This window comes from Poromitra crassiceps (genome assembly GCF_964638095.1).
Source record: "Poromitra crassiceps genome assembly, chromosome: 15".
NCBI lineage: Eukaryota > Metazoa > Chordata > Actinopteri > Beryciformes > Melamphaidae > Poromitra > Poromitra crassiceps.
The window spans coordinates 5,702,464-5,726,877 of record NC_139634.1 but is presented as its reverse complement, the minus strand read 5'-3'; the positions used below and the strand labels follow the sequence as shown (position 1 = coordinate 5,726,877).

The following is a 24,414-nucleotide window of genomic DNA, read 5'->3' as shown; positions in this document are numbered from 1 at the left end:
CTATGTCCAGAACAAAAATCGCAATTTTAACCTTAACCCTTAATAATACTAATTGTTATAGCAGTAAATATATATGAATCAGTATGCAATTCATTAATGTGCTCTTAATTGAAAACAACGTTCTATATTTTAGGCATATTTGTGTAACTATTATGTCTGTTTCCCCTAACGCCCACAATCGAGCGCTCTTCTCCTCTTCCTGAATAAAGCAACATAGGCGTTAACAAGTCACGGATACAAACATATTATGAATATGTTTTTATTTCGTATGGTGTAATATATTTTACATACATAGATTTATTTGGGGGGAGGCTTCTATGACAAATACCACATGCAGTGACACATACGACAGTTATAACGCATGCGTAGTCGATTAGAGCTGTTGGAGCAGAAAGTACACCACATTACACTTTTGAGTGTCCGGAGTCCATTTTACTCTGGTTAACTATCTTTGCATTTTAGTAGTATACAGACAAAGAGGAAGCAAAGACGCTATGGCATTAGAAAAATTCAGAAAAGAAGATACTCTTGCAATGAGAAAGAAATTGATCGGGTAAGTCGAAGGAGAGGAGCAGTGAGACGACGTCAGTTAATGCTGCTATGTTATGCGATTGACAGTCATAGTTTGCAATATTGGCTTCAGTTCATGACTCAATTCAGTTTAAGTCAGTTATTGTTTGTGTCAAGGTCAATGACGCCATGTTTTCTTTTCATTCCAGGCAATCTTGTAGACTCTTTTATTCAGACGACCCGGTGAAGATCGTGAGAGCAAGAGGACAGTACTTATTTGACGAAAATGGCATGCGCTATTTGGACTGCATTAGCAATGTTCATCATGGTAATAACTTGTTTCCTTCGTTCACCAGCTTTCCGTAACAATTATAATAACCACCTTGTTGTGGAAATTTGGAAAATAAATGTAAACAACTCAACTGTGCCTCCTAGTGGTGAAAGTGTCGATGAGCTGATAACAACAACGCATGTGTCTCTTTATTGTAGTGGGCCACTGTCACCCGAGCATCACACAGGCTGCAACAGCTCAGATGGAGCTGCTCAACACCAACGCACGCTTCCTACATGACAACATAGTCCTGTACGCAGAGCGCCTGGCTGCCACCCTGCCTGAGAAGCTGTGCGTCTTCTACTTTGTCAACTCGGGGTAAGTAATGGTGGCATTGCCACCACCACTGGCCTCATCATCACAGAATGATAAGCCTAAAAAGTGGCATTCCCAGTAACCTTATATCCGTTCACTTGACAGTTCGGAGGCCAATGATCTGGCACTACGTTTGGCCCAGCAGTACACCCAACATGAAGACGTCATCGTGCTCGACCAGTAAGGTTTCCATTCAGATGCATCACATTCACTTGCTGCTGACCATACACTTCCATAAGAATTATTACCATGCAACTCTCCTTCTATAGTGCTTACCATGGGCATCTTATGTCCCTCATCGACATTAGTCCATACAAGTTCCGGAAACTGGCGGGACAGAAAGAATGGGTTCATGTGGTGTGTAAGCTCATATAACCATCAATTCATAAACTGCTGACCAACATCTTCCTTCCTAAAAGGATGTTTTTTGTCCTCCTAGGCACCCATACCGGACATCTACAGGGGCCTATACAAAGAGAACCACCCCAACCCAGCCCAAGCATACGCTGAGACTGTGAAAGACGTGATAGACGAGGTGCACAGGAAAGGTCGTAAGGTATACACTCCGGGTAAAATTCAGCGCTGCTGCCTGAATGAAATGTCTGATCATCTGACAGAGAACACCCATAGCATTAAACAGTGTAATAAACATAACCAACGCATGTTTCTACTTGTTTAAAGACCCTGGAAACCGAAATCCACAAAAACCTTCCCAAGTATGTACCACTCTTTACTTTATTGCCATCCATAGATCTCTGCGTTCATTGCGGAGTCATTGCCAAGCGTTGGAGGACAAATTATTTTGCCCCAAGGATATTCAACTCAAGTTGCAGAGTGAGTATAGTGACTCTGAGAACATGTCCATGAAGCAGTTTCAGGCTCAATATTTGCCTGGACATGTAAAAGACAAATGTTCACACGGTGTCTCTCCTGCGTTCCACAGATATGTGCGCTCTGCTGGCGCAGTGTTTGTGGCGGACGAGGTGCAGACAGGCTTTGGACGTGTGGGGAGTCACTTCTGGGCGTTCCAGCTGCAGGGGGAGGGCTTCTCTCCTGACATCGTAACCATGGGCAAACCCATGGGCAACGGGCACCCGCTGGCATGCGTGGCAACCACAGTAGAGATAGCTGAGGCCTTCACAGCCAATGGAGTCGAGTACTTCAATACGGTGACTATGGCTGCTGTAATAAGAACCAATGCGCTTGCAAATTCGGCATCCACATTATTTCCCCGCCTACGAACACAATACAATTAAAGTAATAATACGGTTGATGTAAAGCAAGGGATGTATTTATTTTTACGATATAGAATAGTTCACCATCTTTTTAGGCTGACATAAACCCTGACATAGTCATAGTCCATAATATTATGCGACATCATAGTAAGTAGTATTACACTGATGTAAGTTATGTGAAGATGGGGTCTTTTAAGGGAACAAAGCATCAATTAATTTGTGCAATTTGTATACATTTTATGGTAAATGGACTGCATTTATATAGCGCTTTTATCCAAAGCGCTTTACAATGTTCCTACATTCACCCATTCACACACCGAAGGCGGCAAGCTGCCACACAGGGTGCTGGCACAGCCATCGGGAGCAATTTGGGGTTCAGTGTCTTGCCCAAGGACGCTTCGACATGCGGACTGGAGGAGCCGGGGATCGAACCACCAACCTTCTGATCAGTGGACGACCCGCTCTTCCTCCTGAACCACATACAGCCGCCATATTTTTGTTTCCATTAGTTGACGTTTGCCTTACAATGATCACTGACTGGAGGTTGTTTTTTCCAATTTGAACTATTCCGCAAAATGGCCAAAATGGTTATTTATGTGGAAGTACTTATTAAAGACAGTTGGTTTGGCAAAAGCATGCATACACGTCAAAGGTGACAATGAAATAATTTGGTTCTGACTTCATGCAGTTCGGAGGGAACCCGGTGTCCTGTGCAATCGGCCTGGCGGTCCTGGATGTGATCGAGAAAGAGGACCTGAGAGGAAACGCCACGAGGGTGGGAGCACATCTCAAAGACTTGCTCTCAAAGCTCCAAACACGACATCAAATCATTGGAGATGTCCGGTAAGGTTGCAGTGACCAGTGCAGTCAGGGTTCAGCACTTTATTGAAAAGATCATTCTCACAGTTTACCAGAGTTATAATTTACATACATAACTTCTGTTGACGAGTTGGGGATCTTAAACACTGAAGTCTATCTTGAAACAGAATCCATGTCATTCAGAATCAGAATAAGGGCACGTAGAGATGATATCACTATTTCACTGCCAGCACTGAGTAGTGATATTAGAGTACCCGACTAGACACAACATGACGTTCATGAACCCATACCACAACATGAACAGGGTTCATAAACAGACAATATGATTTAAAATTCAAGTAAGTCATTGAACACCCCCCCCCCCCAAACAGTATATTTATGTTCACAAGCACAAAAGCAAGAAACATGTCCCTAAACCGTACTGCACTTCATATCACAGGTTCACATGCTTTTAGGCCAGCTTTCCCAGAATTGGTCTTGATTTCTATATTTTGACACATTTGCATTCTGTCAAATGCTGCAAAAAATGTATTTATTTATTTGCTTACCGTATTTATTTGAAGCTCTTTTAAGCACCTCCCCATATAACAGGCTAATTTTCCCAGGTATTCCAGTACTTAGTTTGAAAAGTTAAATTCAAGCACTTTAAGGACCTTGTATGAACTCTGCATTCAAGAAAGATATTTTTAAACCTTAAACACACCCTAAAACAGGAGACATAACCATTTTTGCCAATGTCATTAATCAAACTAATTAATGCATTTGCAAATACTTAGTGGCAAGCCGACATACTTGTCTTCACATTACACACGTGGGTGGTATTAATATGAACTCCATAGTAGCAAGGAATTATAGTAGTTTGAGGAAAATATTTAATATGAAAATATATTCACGGTGCTCTGAAATCTAATCAGATCATCTACTATAGGGAGAACCTGTGGTGTAAGAGTTTCTACCATGCATTGTTCTCAAGTTACTGCGTTCAGAAGAATGTCTACACCGATGCCACCATAGTCCTGCATATCATGGCATGTAACATGGTGGTGGGTAATAAAAATGAAAATGTCCATGTGTGCTAGATACTATGTCCCAATAAATATATTCAATTGGGTTTCTGAGTTTTGTTGGCAAACGACATTTAGATCTTGCTATAGGGTTGAACAAATTAACACCTGTGTGGAACAAACACATTTAAAGACATTTGTGTATGGCTGCATAACACCATTCCATTCTTGGTTGTTTGCAGAGGGGTGGGGCTTTTTGTGGGCCTGGAGCTGGTGACAGACAGAGAGCAGAGGACACCTGCCACAGAGGCAGCATCCAGGGTGGTGAAGAGGTAAGAGGTTAAAGTGCAAAGGTCACAGGGAAACAGGCAATGCATGTTTTGGTTATAACCGTAACCTACCCAACAAAAAAAAACAAATTGTCAGTTCACAAAAATGGCCATTTACAACACCCCCTAAAAGCACCGATTTGATCTCTGCAGTGTTGCGTTCTATCTTTGGACTCAAGGACAGCGTTGGTAAATGTTTCATCTGCTGTCTCAGGTTGAAAGAGGAGCAGAGAATCTGTGTCAGTACAGACGGGCCCTGGGAGAATGTGCTGAAATTTAAACCCCCCATGTGCTTCAGTATGGAAGACGCAGAGCTGGTGGCACAGAGCATCGACCGCATCCTCACAGGTTAGTTACACAGACTGGACTGATCTAATAAGAGCCTCTATCTATCTATACACTCTAGTTAGTAGCAGGATACGTTTCTAGTTGTCTCAGATACATAACATTGAATACAATGAGGGTAAACATAACACCACTTTTAGAGATGCAGTTATTCAACAGATCATGCACATATAGAGCGTAAAGATTGATCAAATTTACTTTCTTCTCCTAGACATGAAGACCAAAGACCTTAAAACTGGCAAATGAAGACATCTAAGGTTTGTTAACCCTGTAGAAAAAAATTTAATAGCATCAGACATTGTGAAATGGTCACATTCAGAAGGTTCAGAGGTAGAGATGTGAAGATCTTTATACTTGAGGCTCCAGTAGATGAAACAATTTCATTCATTTCACTTTGGCAGAGCATGTTGCCGTTCCCCACTCACCACAGCGACCCGTAGACACCATTTGAAAGTCAACCTGATCTCATTATAGACCATCTTTATATATTCTTATGACAATAAGTGACTTTGTTCCATCAAAGCTTGCATGCTACAAGTCAAACTGACTACCTAACGTGAAGTATCCCTTTCATTCTGTCCCTTTCTAGGCATTCCGTGCCAATACCTGGCAATTCATTTTGTCGAGAGTGAAAAGCAAATTGATGGTATCTGCACTTTTAAGACCGATAATCGTACTGGAATTGTTGACTGCTACAGCGGATCATGACAGACAACCCGGGAGATCACTAGTGACAGAAGAAAATAATGTATAACACTTAATCTTTCACATAAATGTCTTATGAAGATAAACCAATAAACCTTTTTAAAACCTCCCAATTCACCTTTTTTTTCTCCTTACCCACAGTAGCAACGTTGGAAGACCTCAATCTTGACCTTAATACTTGTTGGCAACATGTTCTCAAGACACAGTATGGTTGAGTTTAAGCACTTACCAGAGGACATTCACAAACATACTCAAGTATCGCAGTTTCACATCTAGTGGGGTGAGTCTCTCAACTTAACCTGTTATCCTGCAGGCAGCGAAGCCCTCTCCCACAGCCTCCAACGAGAAATCCCTAGATATTAGCATTACCCAAAGACAAAAACAAGCAAGCCATTTAACAGTACAAAACAGTTAACATTAACTTTACAAAAAATAAGAACAAAAGGATCCATTTTTAATATAAACCAAAAGTTTATTTCTACCAATTTGCCCAAGACACTAGAGGAATGAGTTTCCAGTGAGAGAGGGAGTGCCCTCTTACATTTAACAGGCTTGCGCTCGGTTGTATCGTAACACTAGTAAAGCCACTTAAAATTGCAGACATGATGGGGGAAGAATCTCCTTAAAAGCCAAAAAGAAAACAAAAAAAAATGTGATGCTGGTTGTGTCCTCGTCTACTTTAGCCAACTGCAAACATACACTTGACACGCTTACAATTTACCCTTTGATTAGTTTAAATCCCTTATCTCGCCTCACCCCACATCTGAAGCCATGCAACTCGCATCAAACACTCAGCACGGGAGGAAAGAAGAACTAAAGAGCTAGAAACACCAAAAGAAAAAAAAGAAATGAAAAAAAAAAAAAGCAAAGTTGTTTTTATTCGTGAGCTTCAAAAGCCCTCTTGCTCCTGCTCGTTGGTAAATCCAGTAGACATGTAAAATACAACCATACAATACATTAGATTCAAAAAGGTACCAAAAAGTACAGTAAAAATAACACTTCCATCGCTGGAAATGTAAATGGACACAAAACAATATAAAATAAAAAGTGGAAAAGTGACATTTGCTTCCCCAGTTCCTCACTTGTTCTGTACAATGGAGCATGAGTCCAAATTTCTGCCAACTCCAAAGGAAAAGCCAGAGAGAGCCCATGTTCGCTGTGGCCGGACACCATGGGTTGTCTTTTCTTATTTACTTTAGACCTTAAGAGAAAAACACGGTGCTTAACGTTACTGAGAAACAACCAAAAATATAATGGCATGCAGTTACAGACAGACAAAGTGCATGGATGAGTTGTTTGACAGGTCAGTGAATGGGACAGACACACCTAGGGGGGACACGACCAACTAGCTGCCACACCCAGCACCCCAAGTGAAAACGCCCTTTAAGTCCTAGTCTCAAACCACCACCACCTCAACCCTTATTGATCAAGTAGTGTTTATAGGGATGCATCTTAAATGGTTGGCACGTGGAATGAATATCCATCATTTAATGATTACAGACCCCACGACACAGCAAAAACCTCCCCCCCTCCCCCAACCACAATGTTTGAATGGATTTAGACTAGATGGGAGAAATTTTGAGTCAAAAGGCACTAATGGTTACAGCTATGTTGTCGTTATTACCATAGATGATGCAAAAATGCATACCTGCACTACATGTGATCAGTATGGCTTGTAGCTACTCTGGTGGCCTCCACGTCTTGGAGTTTTCCCATAGCTTGTATTGCCCTGGTCTGGAGGACAAGAGAAAAAGGGACTGAGTTCTTCTGTACAACAAGGAGGACCAAGAAAATAAAGTTTCTCTCATTCTTAAGTTTTTGTGTTTTTTTTCCTGGGGGCAGTTATCGCTTACTGTAGTCGTAGCCACCCCCATAGCCGTAATATCCAGCAGCATAGTCGTAGTTGCCGTAGCCGCCGTAGCCGTAGCCGTAGCCTTGCTGTCCGTAGCCCTGGCCGTATCCCTGGTTCCAGTAGTTATTGTAGCCTTGGTTCCAGTTCTGGCCCTGACCTAGAAACAACAGGTAAAACCTCTATAGAGATGCTAGTCTAGCACATAGGACTCACATAGGTTTTGTTGTTGTTGTCTGCGTTACTTAATGCAAGTCAATGTAGTTCACACAATGGAAGAGGTCGATCGTAAGCAAACAAATAAAAGTCGTCTCTCACTCAATGTAGTTCAAGCAATGACATCATGATAGTCGGCAAGACAAAAGCAGTTGTGGCGCTTACCTCCACGGCCCCGTCCGCCACCGCCACGTCCCCCGCCGCCGCTGTATCCACCGCCACCACCACCACCACCGCGGCCGCCGCCGTACTGCTGCTGCTGGTACACCTCTTTGGGCTGCGCTATTTTGATCTCACACTGGAACAGCACACAGATTCACATTAGACTGCAGCGGAAAGGATTTCTGGTCACTAAACACGAGTAACACTGCATGCTGCGCGTTTTACCTTGCTTCCACTGACGTTATGGAATTTCTTTTCCAAAACCTTCTTGACTGGAGCCTCGTCCTTATACGTTATGAATACAAAGCCCCGCCTCTTATCTGTCTTTGGATCTTGTGGAAGCTCGATTGTCTCAATCTGCAGGAAACGGAAAGGAAAAGGAAAATGAAAGCTATTGGGAGCAGCCAACATGGCCAAGAATACAGCGGCCTTGCAATAAACTCACACATTCACACAAATCCGCTCAAAAATCTTACCTCTCCAAAGGTTCCAAAGTACTCCTGGATTACTTCCTTTTCTGTGTCTGGGTTGAGGCCTCCCACAAAGATTTTCTTGACCGGCTCCTTCTTCATGGCCATGGCCTTCTTGGGGTCGATCTGTCGGCCATCTAGCCTGTGCTCCTTCTGTTCCAGGACCTGAAAGAGGAACATTAAAGTGAACTCTCTTCTGACCAGTAACAGACTTCCTAAACAGCTTGCATCCAACAGCAACAACACACATCATTCCCACTCACCTTATCTACACTGGCTGCTTCTTTAAAGAGAATAAAGCCGAAGCCTCTTGACCGGCCCGTCTGCTGGTCCATCTTTATGGTGCAGTCCGTCACCTCGCCGAATTTAGAGAAGTAATCTTTAAGATCCTTCTTACTCGTGTCCCAGCTGAGGCCACCGACAAACATTTTCCTAAGCACAGAAAGGGGGAAAGGTTTACCATTACAGCGCCGTTACAGCAGCCACAACTTTATGGGGAGGGGGGTAGTGGTCGTGGACACACAAGTGCACAAACTGTTCTAGAACATCTGTTGCCAGCCGTGACGTAGCAAGGCCGGGGAGCTAAGCGCTGCTGCTCACTCCACTGGATTGTTTTATAACGTTTCATAAATCGATCGAAAACCATTGGGATCGAATAGAAATCGCACCGGTAACGTTACGCATAAGCCAATACATGTTACATTATGCCTGCTCTCAAGTGCCCATCCCCCCTCCGCTATGTCTGCACATGGCGCCAACACAAAGCCCCGGCGGAACAAAGGAACACGGCGGAACGGTGGCTGCTTCACCGCTGTCGGGCTCCACAAATTCATCCACATCAAGTAGTTTCACTCACCCGGCATCCTCCTCGCCTTTGCTGGCGTTGATCTGGCCGCCCTCCGAGGCACCGTTTTGCGAGTCGCCCTCCGCTACCTCTGTCTCCGCTGCGTCCGTCTCTGCTGCCTCTGCTTCTTCTTCCTCTCCCTCTCCGGCGCAGGCTTCAGGCCCTGTCTCTGCTGCTGCTGCTGCTGCTGCCTCCTCCTCCTCCTCCCCGCATTCATTCACCGCTTCCCCCTCGCCTTCGTTGCCTTCATTGCCCTCCTCGGTCTCGGTGTGCGGTGTGCTAAAATCCTCGTCGCCTTCGTGGCCGTTTTCCGACGTTTCCATAAACTGCTGCTCAGTGTCAGACATTTTGAACTAGTATGATGATCCCTTTTTCCCTGAAGAAAAAGGAATAGTTTCGGTTACAAAGCGTTCGGCGATTATATAATCCATCCATGATGCCGTACATGCTGCTTCGCCATTTACGCTGCTGTGCCAATGCATACATTTCCCACCATTTTGGCCCGGCGAGATCGCCTTCCCATACATTCACAGAGCCACACTAGTTGCAATTTCAGCATAAACGGCAGCAAAATAAGCACTTTAGTATAACAACAGAGCGGCCGATCAGTATTTACCAGTGAATTGTAGCTAGAGGGGAAAGATTAGAAAGATCGTTACAAGCTGTAGCACACTGATAAACCAGACAACTCAATTCGCAGTTACGTAATGCGGAGGCCGTGCTCGCGCCACACTACGCTTTTGTAATAGCTAAAACCTCTAAACAACATCCAGTTGAAAAAACGAACGATGAATCCACTAGAAGCAGAGTACTTACGCAAGTATTTAACAAACAAATTGAGCGTATTGGATGCAAAAGAAGCCCGAAAAGCAGCTTACTGATCACACAAACGGAGAGCTCTCTTCAAGATGGATTCTCCCATACGACGCCAACTCGTGGTTGGTTTTATAGAACCGGTAGAAAAAAACGACGTTTCAGCCAGCGAGCCATTTGATTGGACCACGAGCACTGCCACTCACAGCACCGACCAATTACAGACGCCTATTCTTTTTTTCCTTTTTTTTAACAGGATATGTTCACGCCCTTTACACACAGGAACTTTCAGTACCTTTTCTGCTTCTAGGTACATTTTTGGGACACAAGATAATTTTGAGTCTTCACTTGGAGAAGGTCCACCACACTGTTGTGTTGCGTAAAGTTTCACTGTGTTATCATTTGCTTTATTGCATTTGTTTTGATCTAGCCTACTTTGACAAATAAAATATATATAATCGCAAGCAACGATTGTACAATTCTGGACTGAAGATTTGTCAATGGCCACTAGGTGTGTGTGGCAAATGTGCAAAGTGTCTTGGTCGTCTGTGTGTCTATTTATATTACTATGAGCAGCTAGCCTATGATGCACAAAGTGCAGCCATTCAGCCCCTTTTTAGTGATTTACATGGCTGGACATTTGTGAAGTACACTACATAACTTTCAAAAGGGAAATGATCACATATCTTTATGATCGTTATAGTAAACAACAATGCTTGTCTCTCAATCTCTTTAGAATTTAACTAGCTGATGTTTTGACTTGTCTGATAGGGAATTAATTTGATTCACCCATGCAAAGAGGAAGAACAAAAAAGAATTTCATAGCCAACTGCTCTTCAGTCTATCACAACCCTCTGCCTTGCCCCAACATTACTATAAAAACACAGAGGAAAATGCAATCATATATGCCTAATAACCAAATAGCCTAAGTGAAATGTTACTATGTTAACTTGCATTGTCCCTATCAAATAAACGATATAATAGTCTAATACGAGAGACTGGATCAAACAGCATTACATTTCTGACCATTTCAAGTAATGACAGTCGCAATGGTTTTATAGAATTCAATTCTTACATAAACATACTGATAGCTGCCATGCAAAGTTTTGTGAGGCAGTTTTCTTTGCTGCTAATGGTGCTTTTGAGTGTTTGACAATTAATTAATTTAGCGTTTGAGAGTTAGTATTGGAATGGTAGGCCACAAAATGCCTTTTAACGCTGGATTCAGTTTACTTATCATTCTCAACCACCCGAGTGATTCAGCAGGTATGAGCAGATTAGACATCCCGACTGACAGGATTCCTGATCAGATTCAGCAACTGGATTGCTAACTCCTGAACACTTGATTCATTCAGAGCGTCAAGTAAGTCACCTGGCAGCAAGGAGACTTTGTTCAAAAATACACAAGTTCCAGATATGCAAGTTATTGAGTGTGTTCTTCTTATGGAAAGCTGCTGCTGATTGAATATTTGATTGGGTTTGTGAATACTAAAAGGAAGGTGCCGATCAGTGTCTAAAAAGATATCACAATTTATTTATTTATGAGTTAAAAAGCCTTGATGATGTTTCAGTTTGGTCTATCCTAGTACGCATTTTTACATTTAAGGTTAGCATCTCCTAATTTGTTACTGGAGCATGGATTTCTTTTGATATATTTTTTTAAGAGTTGGCCACGGCTGTTTTTCATTCAAGTTGACCAGAGAATAAGAAAAACACGGATACTGGATTTTTTTTTATTTCATCACAGGACTGAATACAATGATTGAAAATGACGTCTGAAATTACATGATTCTCCCCTCGGTCACCTGTTGTCCCTCTGCTTCTTCTACAATGGCTCCATCATATATTTGTGGCTTGTTTGGATTGTTTGTGGCCAGCCAGGTAGCAAGCCACATCTATTGAGAATGAGAACAAACATGCAAGACAACAAAGGCATCAGATGTTTGAAGGCCCAAAACAAAAGCAAACCTAATATCATGGTAACGGTGACACTCAATGGCAATACATTGGGATAATGATTGAATCTGTCCTGTGACATCATTAACTATATGGGACATTGTTATACATACACAGGGGTGGAGTGGCTTGTGCTTGCAGAGCTCCGTGAGTCCACGGAGCAGAGTTGGGTTCACATACTTGCTCAGGTACTCTTTGGCTGCTTCTCCCCTCGGAATGGGCTCAATTACAGCTGCAGTGAGAGAAGGTACAGAATGGCTAAGTGTTCACAAAACGAACAATGCATTTATATAACAAAAACGTGTGTGTGTGTGTGTGTGTGTGTGGTGGGAGAGACTCACTGTTGGGGAACATGTACTTGATCTCCCTCACAGCTGCAGTGAATGACTCGCTGCCATGCAGTGCATTACGCAGGTCATTGGTGCCATACCTTGCTCTGAGGCTGTGGAGATAAAGCATAAGTTAGTGGGTGGAAAGTTCCTGCTATTGTTGTCATGGTGTCATGAGCAAAAAAGTTCCTGCTATTGTTGTCATGGTGTCATGAGAGCAAAAATGTACCATGGCATTATACAAGACCAAGAATCATGACACAAATCATTTAATGACCCACACTACAGTTTAGTTTTAGTTTAGTTTATTTCGATCAGAAAGAAAATAATATTCACAGAATAAAAATAAAGAAAACAGAAAACAAAAGATACATAAGGCTGACCGAAAGGGTTTAGGGCTGAAGCTAACTAGCTTGTTAAATGCCCTTACCCTTATAGCTTTACGTTACATGTAAACATATGCAGTACATATGCATACACATGGATACATACATGCATTAATTTTCACACACATATAGCACATGCTCATAATTATACATACATGCCCATACACACATGGGCTACCTACCACCTATACATATAATTACCCATACATAGCTAATACCAAACATACTACAAGAAATACAAGTGTCCCATAAATCCTAATTATGTACCATCACGTCTATACTTCTCCAGAATAATGTTTCTATACTTTTTTTTGAATTGCGCAAGATTTTTACTTTCTTTGATCTCGTCAGGTAATTTATTCCACAGTTGCACACCACAGACAGATACGCACATGCTCTTCAGAGTGCTATGAACAATTGGTTGTTTAAAATTCCATCTCCCTCTCAGCTCATAACCACCTTCTCTATCACTGAACTGTTTTTGTATATTTCCAGGAAGTAAATTATGTCACGCTTTATACGGAGTTTGGGCGGTTTTGAACTCCACCAAATCCCAAAATTTCAGCGTCTTTGATTTTAGAAACAGTACATTTGTGTGTTCATGATAACCTACCTTATTCACTATCCTTATTGCTCTCTTTTGCATGTTGCATATTACCTGTAAGTTGCTTCTGTAGGTGTTTCCCCATACTTCAACACAGTAAGTCAGGTATGGTAAGAAGAGTGTACAGTACAGTGTTTGCAACAGAGCCCAGCAAACTCTTGATATTTGATGAACTGAGTCCAAACTACAGACGCTGTTTTAACAGTGTGCATTTCAAATTTCTACTGGTTTCTTATGTCATTATTAGTAGTGCTCAAATAACACAGGAGTTTGGGCCCCACAGCAATAGTTTACACTATAGTGACCAGAGATGGGAAAAGTACACACATTATTTACGTAAGTAGAAGTACAGTTACTTGTCTAAATAAAGACTCTGGTAAAAGTAGAAGTACTGATTCAACTTGTTTAATCAAGTAAAAGTAAAAGAAAAATTACAGGCTCTGAAATGTAATCAAGTATAAAAGCAAAAAGTATTTCTCCCGGCTGTTTCTGTGGAAAGCTAACTGAACCTCACGTCATATTAAGATAAACAGAATTTCTGCGCGCTGGATTTGTTTGAAACACAGTCACCGAAGAAGTAAATCTAGGAAATGAAAACAAATAAACTAATAGTCTTTCAAGTCAGTTCTGGTGGAGCACGAAGTCCTTCATCACTTGTGTTAGTGGTAGGGAGTGGACTTGGATCAGGCGATGTGTGCCCAGCGCTTGGCGGATCCGTATCCGACACACGTGGGCCAGACTGCGAGGACATCTCTTGGCCTCCAGAAAGACCCTGAGAGCATAAGGATCCGCCCATTCCTCCAGCTGTGCCTGCTCTGTGGTCACCAGGGCCGGGTCAGCACCGTGGTCCAGCAGCAGCTGGACAAAGGCTGTGTTGCAGCTGTTACGCAGCACATTATCCAGCAGGTGAGAAACCACGTCACGGGTCAGAACGCCTGCGGCCTGGAGCAGCAGGCAGAAGCAGCCCAGGCGGTTGCGTTCAGCACTGATGTAGAGAGGAGACATCCTGAAGGTGTGAGCGGTGTCTATGTCAACACTAACAGCAGCACGGAACCTGATTAGTTCCTGGAGTATGTCCAGCCTTCCATCCCGGGCAGCCCAGTAGAGCATGGTGTATAAGCCCCAAGAGTTGCTGCTTCTGTTGGGGTCGGCCCCGGCTTCCAGGAGTATCCGGACACAGTCCAGGTGACCGTAGTACACGGCAAACTTAAGAGGCGTCCAGTTATCCTCATCAGGTAGGTCTACCTGAGCTCCCTGGGTGATCAAGTAGTCCACACAGGCAGCATGACCCCCCGAGCATGCACACCCGAGGGCTCCACCACCCACTCCATCAAGCGAACACTCATTGATCTGCAGTCTGAAGCGGTCTTCCTGCAGCAGGCTCCTCAGTTTGTCCAGGTCTCCTGCCCAGGCGGCATCATTGAGCCTGTCACCATGCCCTGCTACAGCCATTCCTTCAGATCTGTCACTGTACCACACACACTTGTATGCTGTGTCTCAAACAGAAGCAGTGTTGGAGTGGCTTCTTCTTCTTCATATGGCTTTCCGGTAGACTTGCGTCTTCCACCACTTATATAGCCTCAGCCAGGAAGGATTTATGACATCACTGATGACATCACAATTGTTCGAGTGACATCACTGATGACATCACAATTGCTCGAGTGACATCACTGATTACATCACAATTCCTGATTTATGACATCACTGATGATGTCACAGACACTAACCACCGCCCGCCCACTTAGGCAATGATGATGATGATGACTGAAATCGAATTTTTTTTATCACAACACAACATTAAACTAGATTTTAAATGGGGTGCTTTTTACTTTTAAAGTACATTTTACACCAGTAAGTAGGCTACTTCCACTGAGGTAAAGGAACAGCAAAATAATACTACTACTTGAGTAGGAAATTCCAGCACTATTTACCACGGAACTAAAATTACGTTGTCCTAGAGGACATGAATGCATGATTGGCTGCAAAGACGTGAGAAGACATGTATAAACAGAGAGACATAGGATCCATATCCTATATTGATTACAACTAAGTGTAACAAAATTATCAAATTATCGTACACTATTGGAATTTTGGCATTATTGATCATACATCGGACAGAGAGCGAAAATATCGTACAAATACGATAATTATCGTACATCTGGCAATGCTGAACAGAAGGTATCAAGGGACTGAATGTGGGTTGGACACTATGACATCATAACATAGCATCTTAACATGAATACATCATGACAATAATTATGACTGATGACATCACTCACTGATATCACAATTGCCTCGAGTGACATCACTGATAAATCACTCACTGATGACATCACTAATGACATCGCATTAGCTCGAGGGACATCACTGATGACATCTGTGACATCAGTGATTTATTTGTGACATCATTGGCCACGCCTTAGACTGTCTTGTTGTGGATGTGTGACAAGGAGAAGGAGGCGGTAATCCAACATACAGGATGCCAACTGCCATAAAACACCACAGAAGAAGAAAGATGTGCGACAAGAGAGACAAGACAAACTACGTTACATTGTTTTTGTCTGTCGTGCATTCAAACTAAAGTAACTAGCCTGTTTTGAAAATGTAAGGAATAGAAAGTAGGCCTACAGATATTTCTGTTAAAATGTAGGGAGTAAAAGTAGAACGTTCTCAGAAAAATAAATACTGTCAGGTATCTACTAATCAGTAGATACCTGAAAATCCTACTTAAGTACAGTAACAAAGGATTTGTACTTAGTTACTTCTCATCTTTACTAGTTACAAAGATGTTGTGTGTGTGTGTGTGTGTGTGTGTGTGTGTGTGTGTGTGTGTGTTCGCGTGTGTGTGTATGTGAGAAATTGGCATTAAAGATTTTTCTCACATTATAATTGAAGGAAATATATGAATCCACATATGACTATTCCATGTGATTTGGGCAGTAAAAAATATTAGTTTCAGAATCGACTATAAGTGAATGTGCATCTTATTCAAGCTGATTATCTGTGTGCACCAGTTCCGTACCTACATATATGTGTGTATGCAAATACTATAAAGTGTGTACTGTCCCATCATTATGTCTCTCTATCTCTCTCTTCTTTGTTTATGCATGCTGTGCACATTTTTTCATACAACGCCTCCATCACAATCTGCTGTCCTGTCTTGGGACCATAAACTGTCATACGATGCTGATCGTTTGTGCAACTATTGTGACACCATGATCTGCCCGCACAGTAAAGCATCCTCATTCATCATCATCATAACTAAAAGGGAGCAAGTGGGCTATGCGATTTTTGTCCCGGAAGTGATGTCACTCAACTGGAAGTGATGTCATCAATGATGTCACATCAATTGTGTGCTGCGCATGCCAATAGAGCAGGTGAGGCCACGCAGCAGCCGTTGAGCTGCGTATGCGAGCTGCAGGGCGGGCGAGGCCGCACAGCGGGCAAGCCTAGGAATCGAGATGCCTAGTATTATAGTATAAATGCCTACATTAGTGGAATAAACGGTGGTACTGATAGAATTTCCAAGTACACCGAAGCTCTGTTGTAGATGAAGCAGCCTTTGTTTAAAGACAGACCACTTGCCCTCGGATGCATCTTGTGTTAGCAGCCACTCGGCTGGGTGCCTGCAGGATTTCCCCTATCATCATTCTGAGGCACAGCCCACAAGACATTTTGGCCACTAAGCCAAATTGATGTAAAATGTTGGTCCGTGGTGGACTACTTTACCAAGTTTGATCTTGAAGCTTTTTGGGTGTTATGTATGTACTATCTGCTGTGGCTTTCCAAATGTTTGTACACAGATATGGTAATAATAATAATCATCCAGTGACACAGCACATTTACATGGGCTAGATTACAACCAGTCAGAGTCCGCCTCTGCCAAGGACCAGGTGAATGACACACAGAGGCCATTTACACCTGGCGTTAACATGTGGTTTCTGCCATCAGATTGTATTTGATCACTTCAGCCTGATTCCATTTACACCTGGCGTTAACATGTGGTTTCTGCCATCAGATTGTATTTGATCACTTCAGCCTGATTCCATTTACACCTGGCGTTAACATGCGTTTTCTGAAATCTGATTGCAGAAATGGTTGCCCTCTCAATCCGCTTAAAGTTGCTGTATCCAGATTGAGAGGACACATTGCATTTACACGTGTGCTCAATGTGTACACAATGCATCCCTGACCACCTCCGAAGGTGGTTTGGCCGATCAGATTGCAATCCTTCAATGCATTTTGGGGGTGTTTACACCTGTACTTTCAAGCGATAAAATACAATCTGATCACAGAAAACGCATGTTAGCGCCAGGTGTAAATGGCCTAAAAATGGTGTCTGACAACATCCTCGTGCCATTTAATGTTGTTCGCATAACCCGCCCCCCCATCTTTCCTAGACAAATTCACAATTTATACAAAATTCAAGGCAGTGTAGTAGGCCACTTAAACTAAAATAATTGAGTAATGAGTCTTTTTGCCACATATGTATATGAAAATACATAATCTGCAGTGTTGGTAACAGGCAACTTAAAGATTGAACTCTTAACATGATCCTCTTTAAAATGTGTAAAATGGTGTTTTTTTCCCTTGTCTGTATAAAAGGCATGTGAACCATCCAACAGCGTTCCAGGTATCAAGCTCAGGACAGCAGTTTTCAAAGCAACGTTACACCAACCTGCAAAATAGTGAAGCCAGATTTGAGGATGATGTCCTCGATCTCCTCCGCTTTGTGGATGGCATCTGGTTTGAGCAGTGCCAGAGTTCTCTCTATGTAAATGCCAGAACACGATGTCTTCAGCCGTTTAGTTGTATCCATCTTCCTCTAAACACAGCTTCAACACAAGCATCTGTTTAACGCTGGCTAGTGCTAGAGCCCTACCTAACAGCTAGAGAACAGAAACTGGTGCTAGCCCTACCTAACAGCTAGAGAACAGAAACTGGTGCTAGCCCTACCTAACAGCTAGAGAACAGAAACTGGTGTTCACTTGACTGTCGGGTCAATCAGCGGACCACACGTTAACATTAGCAATATTGGCAATAAAGTAACCAACTTGACATTTACTGGATAACAAATCAATTATGACCACTTTACTTATTTCTACAAATGTTAACCGTTAGCAAAACAATTGAAAAAGCTCAGACTCGCTTGTTTAAATTACCACCCCCAGACGCTCCAACCGACTGCTCTGTTGTTAGTCACCGTTGCTAGGACACCATCCAGTCTACGGCAAGTCCACAGGGCCAATCTATACAAACGGTACTGTGGCCAAGCCTGCCTTTAGAAACCCTAGATCCGTTGTGTACACTCGTGTTGGGATTCACAAAAAAAAGGACAATAACGGCATTTGTTACAGTTCTGTGGTGTGTATTAATTAGAAGACTGCAAAGAACGCAGTTAACAAAGAACAAGATCATAAATATCCACCATTAGCAAGTGTTTTAAACCAAGATCTAGCAGTGTTTAAACCAAGACGGCACACGTGGTCTTTTAAAACTCGTCGTTTATTCAATGTTTCAGCTGAGAAAGTTCTTATCGAGTTCCAATGGTGACCTGCCACACTCTGATCAGGTTGTCGGTGTAGCCAGCGAACAGGGTCTGTGGACAAACAGAGAAGTAACAACATGGTCACTCGACATCGTTCCTTCAATTCAATCCTGAAATGACTCCATGAATGAAAGCAACGTGCATCTCCAGCGCCCCTCATATTTGCAGGACTGTCACCAGTGGACATCAGAGTTTTAAGTGAATGGGTATAATCACAGGGGTGAAGGACTAGCAGCCGGTCGTTGTAGAATAGGTTCGACTTGTGTAGTGCAGGGGTTTTCAAAGTCTGAGACGGTGAGCCTCCCCCTCAGATGCTGACACGTGGGACAAACCCCCCCCCCCCCTTCAAACATGATTATGTTATTTGATTCGATGTTTTTATTTTATTATGATTTCATTGCCATTTGACAACAGAGCCAAGATAGCCTGGTATTGCTGTTGGACCTAGTCAACACTACACTAAATACATAAGGTCTGTCTGAAGGCATGGATTTGTTTCTGACTCTGGGAAAGTGGATACCATAAAATACACCCAAAATATTGTATCTCTGAACTATCTCTTTACCAAATCACACACATTTAGGCTATTCTACGATAACTTATGTAATAACTAATGTCATTTTTTCACTGCTAATCACTGAGCCTTCCCCTGAAACTGTTTGGAGCCCCCCTGAGGAGGCCCGCCTCCCACTTTGAAAACCCCTGGTGTGGTGGGTGTCCTGGTGTTGGTGGATGTCTCGTACCTGTCCATCAGCAGACCAGGCCAGGGAAGTACACTGTGGGGGTTCAGCCTTGCTGTTTGTGCTGATCACCTCCTGTCTCAGCTCATCGACAATGATCTTGCCCTCCAGATCCTACGCCAGGGGAAAGGAAACGCCGGCGTGAGGTGGTGTAATTGGCAATTGTGTTCATCGATTGATTAAATGCATGGATGTAGACTTTCAGTTTCATTCAATCAAAACTAAATGAAAATCTCATGAATGAGAGGGTCGTAGGTCAGAGCTCAGAAACAGCCTCTTTATCATCACAGGAATACAGATGGCATTGAAAGTTTCATCACCGCCCCTTCAACACTGAATATAGCTTTAATGGAGCAAGCAACCTGCTCCTCGTCTCTCAACCTGCTCCTCGGCCCAAATCAAACTCAAGGTCTCTTATTAAGTGAAGGTGTCTTACCCAGATCTTGATGCTGGGGCCGGTGGCAGCGCACAGCCAGTAACGGTTGGGGCTGAAGCAGAGGGCATTGATGTTGTCACCACTGTCCAAGGTGTAGAGGTGCTTGCCCTCATTCAGGTCCCACAGCATGGCCTGGCCGTCCTGAACAGAAGAGCCAAAGATGCTCAACCACCAAATCGGTATGTCAAACTTAAAGCAAGCTATGGGATCTTTCGATTATGCACAATGAAAAGATCTTTATGCACAACGTCATACATAGCAAAGTGTAGTTGTTCATTTAATTATGAAAAGCCAGTAGTCTGCCGTCATCTTTACAGGTCTTGGCCAGTACTACAATCATCTCTTTTAAGTGCAGGTTACCCTCAGAAACAGCCTCTTTATCATCACTGTGAAACAGATGCATTGAAAAGTTTCCATCACAGCTGAAACCTGCACTTTGACTCAAACTGAAAAATAAAAGAATGGAAAGAAAACTGCACTTTAACCGATGCTTCAGAATTGGAGAAGGAACTCCAGGTAGTATCCTACCTTTCCACCGGAGGCACACAGGGAGCCGTCAGGAGAGACGGTCACTGTGTTCAGGTAGCCGGTGTGACCAATGTGGTTGGTCTTCAGCTTGCAGTTGGCCAGGTTCCACACCTAGGAGCAAAGGACAGCAACACCATGTCAAGAGCAGCTCCAACCTGATGCTAGTTCAAAGTCTGTCGAAATAAAAATGAATAAAACAAAATAAATAAAGATTTGGTTTGTGCCCTCAGGTAATATGACAACTTGGCAAACCAAACATCACTTGCCACTGCCAGACATGTGGCATGTGCCAGACACAACTTTCAAATATAAATTTCTAACGGTAGATGGCAGGAGAATCATTGAGGTTTTAATTGCCGATCCTTCTACCAGTCATTTAGGGCTTACACTGACAAATAACCTCAACTAGAATTTTATCGTAAAGTTTATAGTAAAATTGTATCTCTTTTTGTGCAAGGTTTAGAGGAATAAACCGGCGTGGTTGTCGACGGGCACCAGTAACGGAAGTTATCGTTGATGTGTGGATGTAGCCACTCAAGATATACTTTGCGTAAAACTGCAGTATAAAGATAAATAACATTGTGTCCAGGCCTGAGTTTTGCGAAAGGAGGCCTAAAATTATAGGTATAAAAAAGGTATACAATTTTAAATGTCTATTTTATCCTCTTATTTTCTTGTGTCATCCATTTTATGTGAAGCACTTTGAATTGCCTCTGTGTATGCCATTTGTTTTACCTGTTGTCTGTTAACATGTAACTACTGTAATTGTTCTATTGTAACAGGGCTCCCTTGAAAATGAGAGCTTGCTCTCAAGGGCCTCCCCTGTATAAATAAAGGATAAATAAAATAAAATAAAATAAAAGGGGGACGACATACCTTGACCATCTTGTCCCAGCCGCAGGACACAATAATGGGGTTGCTGCTGTTGGGGGAGAAGCGCACGCAGGACACCCACTCAGAGTGGCTCTCATCCTAGAAATCAAGTTGGAAAATTATGCATAAGAGTTAAATCCAAGATTCTCTTGTTACACATTTTCATTCACAAGTTTTACTTATGAAAAGCCAGTAGTCTGTTGCATAGTCATCTTTACAGGCCTTGGGGCCAGTATCACAATCATCTCTTGAAGTGCAGGTTACGCTCAGAAACAGCCTCTTTATCATCACTTTGAAACAGATGCATTGAAAAGTTTCCATCACAGCTGAAGCCTGCACTTTGACCGATGTTTCACCGAGTCCATGGCACTAGTACTTCATACTGAGTCCATGGCACTAGTACTTCATACTGAGTCCATGGCACTAATACTTCATACTGAGTCCATGGCACTAATACTTCATACTGAGTCCATGGCACTAATACTTCACACACACACCTAAGGAATAGTTGTCCCGACTGCCAAGAATGCTCCTGACAGACATAACTGTTGTGTGGTGTACTAGTGAGCAGCTCACCTGGATGGTGTACTTGCAGACTCCGAGGGTGTTCCACAGCTTGATGGTCTTGTCCCGGGAGCCAGACACGATCTGGCGGTTATCGGCGGAGAAGGCCACGCTCAGCACATCCTTGGTGTGGCCGACGAAGCGGCGGGTGGTGGTGCCACTGGAGGAACATGACATCAAACAGGTCAGAGAGGAAGAAAACTGATGCATGATGCCTCTAGACAGCAAAGTAGAAGCAATGCACATTTCTAAGACCCCTCATATTTGCAGGACTGTCACCAGTGGACATCAGAGTTTTAAGTGAATGGGTATAATCACCGGGGTACTAGCAGCCATTCGTTGTAGAATAGCCAGTATGACAGTGTTGACAGAGTGCACTTCCAAGATGTCAAATGTCAAAACAGTTGACGCAAGACCATCAACTTTGTCTAATGACAGTCACAATCACTGATGCCCCAGGAGGCAACATCTCCAGTCCCGTTTACCCAGTTTGTCGTTTGAACTTTGCATTCTAGAGTCAAATCTGATTCCGAGCATCCTGGATCCTACAACTACAATGAAACCCAATTATCAAGCTCAAGGCTATTCACCAAGTACTGTACATTAGGGGTGTCAAAATTAATCGTTTAATCAATGCATCGAGATGCGGACGTGTGAATCGAAGACAGATGAATCGTTGAATCCTTTATGTTTAAATTTCTGTTGACATTCAGATTTTAATGCACTTTCTAAGTAAAAAAGGGGACTTCATATTTATCTGACTGCTTGTATTAATTGATGAGAAGTAGCCACGTGCAGTAAAAATATAGAAAATTGAGGATTTGATACTTGGAGCTGGAATACTTTGAGCTGTATCGCGATGCATCGTGGAATCGAATTGAATCGTTGACAGATGAATCGTAATCGAATCGTGAGGCCAGTGAAGATTCGCAGCACTACTGTACATACTGTAGATCCAATATTCCACAGTAACCAACAAGATGCCATAGCTTATCGTTTCCATTTGCTTCTGCGGCTGAAACATCGGACTGAAGCTGGAACACTGTTCACTCCTATGACTTACGTGGTGAGGTCCCACAGGCGGAGGGTACCGTCCCAGGACCCGGACAGGGCGAACTGTCCATCTGAGGAGATGACAACGTCGCTCACAAAGTGTGAGTGGCCCTTGAGGGCCCGCTGGGGGATGCCATAGTTGGTCTCGTCACGGGTCAGCTTCCACATGATGATAGACTTGTCTGCGAAATACAAATGGGTGTTACTACAAATCCACATTCAACTCAAATAAGTTTTTTATTTACTTTTTGTGTTATCCTTGATGCCTTTTTTTAGAATTGCATGTACATTTAAATGTATGGCTTTTTTTTTTAAACGGATCATCAAATAAATCTATCTATCTAAACATCATGACCAGAGATACCTGTTGCCTAGTATCATTTGATCACCATCATTCCTTCAATTATTCAGTTAATGGAAGCAATGCACATTTCTAAGACCCCTCATATTTGCAGGACTGTCACCAGTGGACATCAGAGTTTTAAGTGAATGGGTATAATCACCGGGGTACTAGCAGCCATTCGTTGTAGAATAGCCAGTATGACACTGTTGACAGAGTGCACTTCCAAGATGTCAAATGTCAAACAGTTGACACATGAGCGTGCTAATTTTTTCCCGACTCGACCTGGTTGGCTCATTATCACCTCTATGGCCAAACATTTGGACATGTTAGTGTGTGGCTTGTGTTATAATACACGTGTCACAGATGTGGCATCCAGTGACAGCGGATAGAAGTTGAGGAGAGGTAACGTTAGCCAACTTGGCTAACTCTAGCGGGAACTCTACAGGGGGCTTTCGAGCGTGACTTTGGAGTTAAAAACACACGGTGCGGAGAGAGTGATATGTGCTTCTGTCGTTGTTTAACGGTCTCCTGTGTGTCATTCACACCACCAACGCCATTTGCCACGGCGGTGCCAGCCACTGGCTAATGCTATCATGCTATCATGCTAGCGTTAGCCATGTTGGCGGTGCCGGGGGAAGAAGCGCTTACCTCGGGATGCCGACAGAATCATGTCGGGAAACTGAGGCGTGGTGGCGATTTGGGTGACCCAGCCACTGTGCCCCTTCAGGGTCCCCCTCACTGTCATCTGCTCGGTCATTTTGGCGAGGGTTTGTGGTGCCTTTTCCAAGGATGGATTTAGATTCTTTCGAGGTCCAGGTTGCCCTAGGTCCTCATCGCATTTAGGCACAGAGAAAAAGGAAGTTCCCACCCGGATGCAAAACCTATGAGGGGTTGAGCGGCCCGCAGAGCATGCTGGGAAGTGTAGACCTCAGACCTTTAGGATTGATGCTTGAATGGATCGGCCGGAGGGAGCTAACTCCGCCTCGGACCCTAATCTCGACCAATCATCACTCCCGAGGCCTAAACACAACCAATCATCACTCCCCATGTCCCTCCGGAAGATCCATTCTGGCCGACGTGCTTTTACCAAAGCACAACTCGTGACTT

At 43.2% G+C, this 24,414-nt stretch overlaps 4 protein-coding genes across 6 annotated transcripts; 1 reads left to right on the top strand and 3 right to left on the bottom strand.

Moving 5' to 3' along the window:
- Window positions 1–354: 354 nt before the first annotated feature.
- On the top strand, window positions 355–6,498 carry phykpl (5-phosphohydroxy-L-lysine phospho-lyase). 2 transcript variants are annotated; one of them, XM_083651522.1, is made up of 13 exons: window positions 355–553; window positions 720–838; window positions 1,000–1,159; window positions 1,262–1,336; window positions 1,426–1,513; window positions 1,596–1,712; window positions 1,908–1,990; window positions 2,100–2,325; window positions 3,080–3,234; window positions 4,457–4,546; window positions 4,758–4,891; window positions 5,100–5,145; window positions 5,478–6,498. In XM_083651522.1, the coding sequence occupies exons 1-12, from the start codon at window positions 495–497 to the stop codon at window positions 5,132–5,134; spliced, it is 1,341 nt and encodes a 446-aa protein (XP_083507648.1). In that variant the 5' UTR covers window positions 355–494; the 3' UTR covers window positions 5,135–5,145; window positions 5,478–6,498. The 2 variants fall into 2 exon arrangements, with proteins under 2 accessions (XP_083507648.1, XP_083507647.1); XM_083651521.1 differs by lacking the exon at window positions 5,100–5,145.
- Window positions 6,033–10,061, bottom strand: LOC310789833 (heterogeneous nuclear ribonucleoprotein A/B-like). Of its 2 annotated transcripts, XM_083651527.1 has the most exons (9): window positions 9,951–10,061; window positions 9,147–9,510; window positions 8,554–8,722; window positions 8,297–8,455; window positions 8,046–8,177; window positions 7,824–7,956; window positions 7,447–7,602; window positions 7,242–7,327; window positions 6,034–6,794 (listed from the first exon to the last, which is right to left on the bottom strand). In XM_083651527.1, the coding sequence occupies exons 2-8, from the start codon at window positions 9,479–9,481 to the stop codon at window positions 7,257–7,259; spliced, it is 1,155 nt and encodes a 384-aa protein (XP_083507653.1). In that variant the 5' UTR covers window positions 9,482–9,510; window positions 9,951–10,061; the 3' UTR covers window positions 6,034–6,794; window positions 7,242–7,256. The 2 variants fall into 2 exon arrangements, with proteins under 2 accessions (XP_083507654.1, XP_083507653.1); XM_083651528.1 differs by lacking the exon at window positions 7,242–7,327 and having other exon boundaries at window positions 6,033–6,794.
- Window positions 10,062–11,728: 1,667 nt separating this feature from the next.
- LOC310790828 (nucleoside diphosphate kinase homolog 5-like) lies at window positions 11,729–18,041 on the bottom strand (the record flags this gene model as incomplete). Its single annotated transcript, XM_083652535.1, has 7 exons — window positions 11,729–11,842; window positions 12,017–12,135; window positions 12,245–12,345; window positions 13,277–13,289; window positions 14,065–14,207; window positions 15,379–15,389; window positions 17,901–18,041. The coding sequence occupies 7 exons, from the start codon at window positions 18,039–18,041 to the stop codon at window positions 11,729–11,731; spliced, it is 642 nt and encodes a 213-aa protein (XP_083508661.1).
- A 667-nt stretch (window positions 18,042–18,708) lies between these two features.
- Window positions 18,709–24,173, bottom strand: rack1 (receptor for activated C kinase 1). Its single transcript, XM_083651532.1, has 8 exons — window positions 23,956–24,173; window positions 22,975–23,146; window positions 21,924–22,071; window positions 21,351–21,446; window positions 20,475–20,585; window positions 19,947–20,087; window positions 19,514–19,624; window positions 18,709–18,821 (listed from the first exon to the last, which is right to left on the bottom strand). The coding sequence occupies exons 1-8, from the start codon at window positions 24,062–24,064 to the stop codon at window positions 18,756–18,758; spliced, it is 954 nt and encodes a 317-aa protein (XP_083507658.1). The 5' UTR covers window positions 24,065–24,173; the 3' UTR covers window positions 18,709–18,755.
- Between the last annotated feature and the right edge of the window lie 241 nt (window positions 24,174–24,414).